Raw genomic sequence first — 7959 nt, forward strand, 5'->3', positions numbered from 1 at the left:
TCCTTCACATCCCCATCCCTGGGAGAAGGAAGCTGAGCCCCAGATCTGGGCGCCCAAGTCAACCCAGCCACATTCCCGAGGTGGAACGTTGTCCACTTGGGTGGGTGATGAGGGGACGATGGTGACACGATGTCCATGCTCCATTGCAGAGCCCGGAGCTGAAGGTGCCGTCATTCTCCATGTTCGATTTGGTCTCCACCTTTTGCAATGACATTGTCAGCTCTGCCCAGAGCTTCATCTCCTCCACCTGGACCTTCTACCTGCAGGCGGACGATGGCAAAGTCGTGGTGTTTCAGGTGGGGGTGTCCCGCGTCCCCTCTCTGCTGGGTGCCAAGAGGGGTGGGGACCCCTTTCCTCACCGCTTCCTCCCTTTTTCCCTTCCGACCCATCAGTCCCAGCCGGAGATGGAGTATCTGGTCCCCGAGGCTCAGGAGATGCAGCCGGAGCAGCCGCCACGGCCGGGGCCGGGGTCCAGCCCCCGCGTCCCCCAGCCCCACACAGGTGCCGGGGGGGGATGTCCAGGCTGGCGGGGGGGGGTTGGGAACCTCCAAGCCTTCCTGGCGCTCATCTGATCTCTCCAGAGCTAAATAAATTACCCGCTCCTCAGCTCTGATTAGCTTCCCTCGCACCGCACCCACGCGGGGGGCGACTCCGGAATGGGGACCCGCTCCGAGAAGCTGCTGAGATGGTCTGCACCCCCTCAGTGGGGAGGGGGTCCTTTGGGGGGAGAGGGGACCCCATGGTGCGCTGGCAGGGGCTGAGGAGTGGGCTCGGCATCGCTTTTGCCCTTGCAGACCCCCGGGTGATGGGGGACAAGCCCCCCGCGAAGGAGCCGCGCGGCAAAGCCAAGGCGCAGAACGCGGACCCCCCGCAAGCGGAGCACGACTTCCTCGGCTGCATGTCCAAGTAGGTGGGGAGGGGTCCCCAGGGGAGCCTGGACCTGCTGGATGCACTGGAGAAGATGCTCCTCTTCCCCCCCACCCTGAGATTCCCACCTCGTGCCCTGCCATAAACCCGTCCTTTCTCCTTGGTGGGGGGCCGTGGGGTGCTACAGGCGCTCGGGGCTTCCTCGCTGGATCCTGGCCGCCTGCCTCTTCCTCTCCATCATGGTGATGCTGTGGCTGAGCTGTGCCAGTTTGGTGACGGCCCCCGAGCAGCACGTCAAGACCCAGGTATGGCGCTCAGGGCACTCGGGGGGGGGGTCTTATGGGGGTCCCCGACACCTTGGGTCTCCCCGTCACGTTTGGGTGAACCTTGCAGGGCTGAGGTGTGGCCATAAGGGGTTGGTGGTCCCCTGGCCTTGCCGGCGTGTCCATGCTGTCCCCAGACAGCCCCACGGTGTCCCCAGCGTGGGGACAAAGAGGTTCCGTCCCCTACTCCAGGGCTGCGCGGTCCCTTCTGCCTCTCTTCCAGCCTCTGAGCATCAATGGGGACAAGGAGTACCTGGAAGACCTGGATGGTTCCGGCACCTTCCCCCTGCCGCCCGTCATCACCGTCACCCTCTGCCCCGGTGGCGAGGACGCGGGGCCGCTGCCCCTCAAAGTCGACCTGGACAAGACGGTCCTGTAGCTCTCCCGCCCCTTCCCATCACCTCCATGCCACCTCCCTGTCACCGTCCCCACGGCATCACCCCTGGTCCTGCTCCGCCACCCCACGTCCCAGCTCCTGGTGGGACACCTCTGGCACTGGGGGTCCGGGGGATGCTCTGGATCGGTCCCGCGCTCCTCCCCAGGGACAGCGGCTGCGGAGGAGGCTCCCGGGAGCCGGGCTGTGGCTTTGCCTCCTCCATAGATGTCCTTTTTGCTGGGGTTCTGGTTTTCCAGCCCTGGAGAGCCAAGAGAGGAGCTGCCAGAGTGGGGAGGCTGAGGGGAACCCGTCCTCGTAGCGGGGTGGTCCGTCTCCTCCCGCCCGGAGCCCCCGGGGCCCCACAGCCCTCGGGCGAGGGTCCAGCGCTGGGCAGGAGGGAGCCGGCTGCCGTGGGGGATGGAGAGGCAGCATTCTGGGCTCTGGCTCGGCAAATCCTGGCCTCCCACCTTAGGCTGAGCCTCCAAGGCGCCGGCTTTGGCCCTGGGAACTCCCTTCCATTGGCCGGAGCCGCTTGCCTTGGGGAGCCGAAACGTGGCGAATGGATTTGGCGTTGGCAGCCGGAGAGAAGAGCGGATCTTGCCGCCTCCGTGCCCACACGAGGACCCAGCCGGCTCCTTCCCAGAGCCGCGGAGGGGCCCCAGGATGGCTCCTTCCCTTCCTTCCCCTGCCCTTCCCTGCCCTGTGATGCCTTTGGCCCCAACGCCAAAGCAGGGGTTGACCAAGCAGGGGACGAGGCGGTGATTCCTCGCATCCTGCTCCTGCCTTGTGCCCGAGCTCAGGCGGGAGGTGGGAGCCGCTGGGATGCCTCCACCCTGGGCTCAGCATCCCTGCCCAGCGCCGGCAGGGGCTCAGCCTGCGGGGCTGTAGCGGATGGCAGCACCTCATTATGACCACCAGCCTCGGGTCCCCCGGCTTGCAGCGCTGCCCTGGGCTCTCCCAGCCAAGCAGGGATCCCCTCGGCTCACCCCAGCACAGCCCTTCGGTGTGGAGGGGTCCCCTCCCTCCCCTCTGCTCCCACCGCCGGGCTCGGGGCAGGCTGGGGCATCCCCCCCCGTCTCCCTGCCGTTGTCCATCGCTTGACCTCGCGCATCATTTTGTGGTTTGGTTCGCACCGGCATGTGGTCCCCCGGCCCCCCGTGGGGACACCGCTGCGATTGGGAGGGACGGCTCAGCAGCGGCAGTCCCTGCCTTCCCTTCAGCCACCTAACATGTCTGTACGGGTTAACTTATTACCGTGACTCCCTCCCCGTGGGTTTTGGGGCTCTCTGTGTGTGCCGGCTGCTCCCCGGCTCTCAGCGGTTTCGGGGGGCCGTGTTGGGGTGGGGGGGTCTCATCCCCATCCCGCACCGGTTTTGTGCTGCTCCGTATCACTTTCACCTGTGCAACATATCTGGGGGAGGGGAACGGGGCTGGGGAGGGGGTGGGGGGGGGTCTCGTGTCCGTTTTGGGGTTCACTTTCCGTTGTCGCTTTTTGGCCGCTCGGCTCATTGTGAAGCTCGGTGGAGTCTGTGCTGTTGGCCGTTGGCTGTTGTAATTCCCAGGGTGCGACCGCACCGGGCTGGATGTTTTGAGGCGGGGGGAGAGGGCAGAGCCCCCCCTGCTTCGGTTCCAAAGGGCAAACCCAGCCCCAGGCTGGCTGGGCGGCGCGGGCGGAGGGGAAATAAAAGGTTTGTATGGGATCCCGTGAGTCGGTGGCTTCACAGGGTGCTCGTTGGGCGCGTGGGTGCAGGAATATTCCCAGCTCACCGTCCTGTCTTTGCAAGCTGAGCCAGGATGAAACCACAGCCAAAGAGGAGAGCAATCCCCTGCTCGGGCAGCGTTGCACGGCCACGGAGCGCTGCTCCTCTCCGCTGCAGCCTGCGGGGACGGCAGATTTGCTGCATGGAGGGGTTCAACATGAAGCATCCAAGGAGATGCTGCGTTCCCCGGGGAGCTCGTACCAGTATCCGGGCAGTGAATGGGCTCGGGGGGTGCTGGGAGGGTGCGCGGTGGGCTCTGGGGGTGCCGGGAGGGCTCAGAGGGAGCGGGGAGGGTGCGCGGTGAGCAGGGAGCTGTGCACCCAAACGCGAGCACCCATCAGCTGCAGGGAGGAGGAGGAGGAGATGGCAGCAGGGAGGATTCCATGCTCATGCTCACGCATGCATATAAAGAAAGGCTGAGCAAAAAGGGTTTTTTCCCCACTGAAAAATGCCCGCTGGCGCCTGGGCACCCATTTCGAGGAAGGAAAGCATAACTGGGGCTGTGCACGCACGCGACACGTCAGCAGAACGTGCTGCGGCTGCATGCTCGAGGGCCGGGACGCGCTCGCACGTGCTTGCGCCCACCTTTCCCCCGCGGCGTGTGTTTTTCCTGGCGCAGCGCCCACGTCCACACCGCAGTCGAGCTCTCCCCATGCCAAGCACGACACAAAAGCTCACGCAAAAAGGCCTGGAGGCTCGTTTTTAGCACTTCAGTAGCTCAGCGGGGTCCTGTCTTCAGAGCCAGCAGCGGCACAGGGCCCCCGCGGAGCTGGTGCTGGCGCTGGCCTCGGCTCCTTGTTTTCTCCAGGATGCGGAGCCGGGAATGGGGAGCCCCGCCGAGAGCTGCGGATGGATGCTGGGGTGCTCAACGCGAGTCCCAACCAAAGAAGGATCTCCAAAGGGGATGCTGAGCTTGTTCCGCTGCCTGCCAGCAGCCTCCGCTGCCAGCGCTCGGCCCCCGCCTGTCCCTAAATCGGGGGTGCGATGTCACCCCCACGCAGCGCCGGGTGCTGGAGGGGAGCGCTGCGCTCCGCGGGTTGGGCTCAGCTCAATAAACCGAGGGATGGGTTTTCAGCTCACTGCCTGCCCTGCAGAGGATGCGTTTCCCGGTCGATGGCATCTGGGGGGGATGCAGGGTGCTGTGGGGCGCCTTGGGGTCCCGCGGTGGCCATAGGGGGTCAGGCATTGGCAGGACAAGAGAGAAAGGGTGAGAGGTAAGAGCACAGCACTGGGCAGCCTTTGGGTTAGGTGCAGGCTGAGGAGACAGAGGAAGAAGCCCCCCCGGCCGCGGCCAAGCCAAGCGTCCCCAGGATGGAACGCTGGGGCTGTGATTCTCCAGCATTTTCCATACGGATCCCAGCGCCGATTGGGGTGCCGGCAGCCGCTCGCCCCAGACACCCTGTGGTGATGGAGCGGCAAAGAGGGACATCCCAGGGTGGTGCCACCTGGGGTTGAGCCCCCAGCATGGGTCTCTCTCCACCCCCCTGCCATGGGATGGAGCCCTGCGTGCAGTGCTGGGCTCCTCAGCAGAGGAAGGACTGCCAGAGTGAGAGCAGAGGAGGCCACGCAGATGATCCGAGGGATGGAGCACCTCCCACCCAAGGACAGGATGAGAGTTGGGGTTCTACAGCCTGGAGAAGAGAAGGCTCCGGGGAGACCTACAGAGCAGCTTCCAGTGCTGAAAGGGGCTGCAAGAAAGATGGGGAGGGGCTGTTGGTCAGGGAGTGCAGGGAGAGGATGAGAAGGAACAGTTTTCAGCTGAAAAGGGGGAGGTTTAGATTAGAAATTAGGAAGGAATTCTTCATTCTGAGGGTGGGGAGCTCCTGGGACAGGTTACCCAGAGCAGTGGGGGCTGCCCCATCCCTGGAGGGGTTCCAGGCCAGGTTGGATGGGGCTTGGAGCCCCTGATCCAGTGGGAGGTGTCCCTGCCCATGGCAGGGGTGGGATTGGATGGGCTTTGGAGTCCCTTCCAACCCATGATTCCACGAGATGGCGGGGCAAGAGATCGGTGCAGACAGCTGGCAAACCCTGCCCGCCGCAGGCAGTGGCTCCAAGCGGGTCCCCTCCTGGGATGGGAGCAGGGCTACAAACCGTGGACAAACCCCTCGCCTTTAAACTGGAGTCAGATTCCTTGCTGCTGGCTCGGGGCGCAGGAAACCGTGCCCAGGAGCAGGTGAGGAGGGACCCCGCTCTAACAGAAAGGAGACGCATGAAATTCGCTGGTTCCACTCCCCCCAGCAGGCAGCCGGGGCGTTTTTCCATCCAATGCCTTTTCCTTCGCGCTCCCTCTTATTTTTTTCGCAGGGGAAGCAAAATTCATGGTGTGTGGCCCCATTGGCCAAGAGAAAAGCAACACCGCGCAGTCGCATCCTCCACCCGTGGCTGGTGGTGAGGCCGTGGGGGACCACGAGCCCCCGGTGGGCCGCATCCTCGTGGTGAGCACCTCCGCACCCACACTCGCCTCCCGCCCATCCGGCCTAAAGTCAGTGAGGAATCGCAGACCGGTAAGTGGGGATTGTCGGCCACGCTGTGGTGAGAAGCGGCCTCCAAAAGGCCAGCAAGCTGCCCCCCACACCTCCACCCCCAGAGCATCGCCCCGCTCGTGCGATGCCATCGCTCAGGCTTCCGTGCCGGCAGCGCGTGCCGAGGGTCGCGGGCGCCTCGCTGGCCAGGGTTGGGGTCGGCAGCCGCTCGGCGTGTCTGCGTTGGGCTGCTGTTCTCACCTCTGGAAAATGCCCCCTCCTTTCCCCCCCCCCCCGGCAGATCTCAGCTGCCGGGAGCTGGCCGGGCTCCACGGCCGCTCGCACACTCCAGCTGAGGAGCCGGGCCACGCGGCGAATGCATTTGCGCATGGATTTCCCTCCCACTGCCGTCTGCTCCCAACGGCGCCATTCACCCCCGTTTCTCATCGCCTTCTCCTGTGCCGGTGGTGATTCGGGACCACTTGCACCTCCTTGTCCCCACTGCGGCGTGCCCAGAGCCCGGTGCCGTATCCCACTGGGATGTCTCCGCTTGAGAAGAGCGTTGGGGTCCGCAGGGATGTGCAGAAAGCCCAGGCCTGGGACAGCAGGGTGGGGATGGACTCTGAGCAGTCCCTCCTTCCACACACGTGTGCAAACCCCCATTTTCATGCTGTGTGGTCAATCTTTCCTGATTCAGAGTGGATGCAATGTTGGTTCATGGAGGTCTTCACCCATCGCTCCCCTTCGCTCCTTCCCACTCGCGTCCTGCGGAGATGCAACCGGAGGGAGGTGTCTTCTTGTCTCATGTTGGAGGAACGAGGGTAAAGAGAGAGAACAATGGGGGTGAGGCAGTGGGTTTGGGCGCTGCTAGAGAGGGGCTTTTGAAGGTGGTGGGGAAAAAAGAGCCTGAGCTGCTGTCTCCACTGGGAAAGGAGCTTTCCGAGCTGCTCCAGCTGCCTCGCGCTGCCCTGGCCCAGCTCCTGCTAGCACAAAGCTGCAACCCAGCACTGTCCTGACCGACACGCAGAGCTGCAAATCCAGCTTTAACCCCAGCGGAGGGAGGTCTCCATCCAGAGGTGGAGAGAGGATGGGGATGCAGGGTGGGGAGTTGGATGGGGGTTCAAAGCAAACTCCAGCAGCACCGCTGGCCCCGGCGCCTTCCCAATCCCACGTGTGGGAGCTGAGCCCTTGCCCTTATAAATTCTCCTTCGAACCATGCTGGGCACCATCCTGGAGCCAGCAACAAAGCTCATGTGGCCTTCAAAGATGGAAACCTCACGGCACTGCCAGACTCAACGGGCTGGCGGGGGAGCAGTGCGCTGTGGACGGCCACCCGGGAGAACACATCCATGGGTTCCTTCTCCCGGTCCTCCTTCCTATGACCTACCCAAAAGAAGCAGAGCCACGGGTGATTCAACAACAACAAAACCAAACGAAAAACAATCTCCTTGTGCTAATGGGATTGGTTCTGTCCCTACCACGCACATTCCAGCCCGGCTCGAGGGACGGCGCGGGGCGGGGGGGAAAGGGAGGCTAATAAAGCCAAATTATTATTCTCTGTCTTCAAATGTCAGAGTTGAGCACGGTGCCGCTGGCTGGACCTGGCGCAGCTGCTGGGCCGTGGCGATGCCGTGCGGAGGCGAAGCGCCCTCTCGGCAGCCGGCACGGAGCGCTTGCGCGGCGCATCCAGCCCACCGCCAAGTGACAAGCATTTTCCATTCCCTGGGCTTCATTACTTCTTGGAACGCAGACCTCGCTTGCTGGGCTGTGAGGGGCTTCGCTTCCCTCCGTGTTTATTTTCCTTGCCGTGTGTTCTTTTGCCAGGTGAGAAGCGCAGCCAAGCTGGTCAGGGAAAGCAGGGATGTATGGTTGTGGTTTGGCCGCGCAGGTGGGAATCGAGCTCCCTCGAGCACCGACGCAGCGGCGTGGCGCAGCACCTGCTCACCTTCAGGCGCTGGAGCTATCCTATGATTTCACGGGGATGACACGTGTGCCTAACACTGCAGCACGTGCAGGGGGGATCTGCTGGATCGTGGCCTCGCATTGGTGATGAACGGTGCTGGGGACGGCCAACGCCTGCAGCTGGCGTGGGAGCCGGCTCCCGCGGGTGCCGCGTGCGTCAGCTCGCCCAGCCGTGCGTGGGAGTGGAAGGAGCCCAAGACTCGTAAAAG

At 63.9% G+C, this 7959-nt stretch overlaps 1 protein-coding gene across 2 annotated transcripts in view; it reads left to right on the forward strand.

Moving 5' to 3' along the window:
• The window catches only part of TMEM59L (transmembrane protein 59 like), a 5902-nt gene extending 4330 nt beyond the window's left edge, over nt 1-1572 (forward strand). Inside the window, exons 4-8 of one of the 2 annotated variants that reach the window (XM_054050258.1) lie at nt 150-296; nt 393-501; nt 795-906; nt 1031-1172; nt 1414-1572. In XM_054050258.1, coding sequence (XP_053906233.1) covers nt 150-296; nt 393-501; nt 795-906; nt 1031-1172; nt 1414-1569 — 666 coding nt within the window. In that variant the 3' untranslated portion in view covers nt 1570-1572. The remainder of the gene's footprint in view (nt 1-149; nt 297-392; nt 502-794; nt 907-1030; nt 1173-1413) is intronic. The other variant, XM_054050259.1, reaches the window with a different exon arrangement.
• Nucleotides 1573-7959: the final 6387 nt, after the last annotated feature.

This window comes from Cuculus canorus, chromosome 27 (genome assembly GCF_017976375.1).
Source record: "Cuculus canorus isolate bCucCan1 chromosome 27, bCucCan1.pri, whole genome shotgun sequence".
In the NCBI taxonomy this organism is placed as follows: domain Eukaryota; kingdom Metazoa; phylum Chordata; class Aves; order Cuculiformes; family Cuculidae; genus Cuculus; species Cuculus canorus.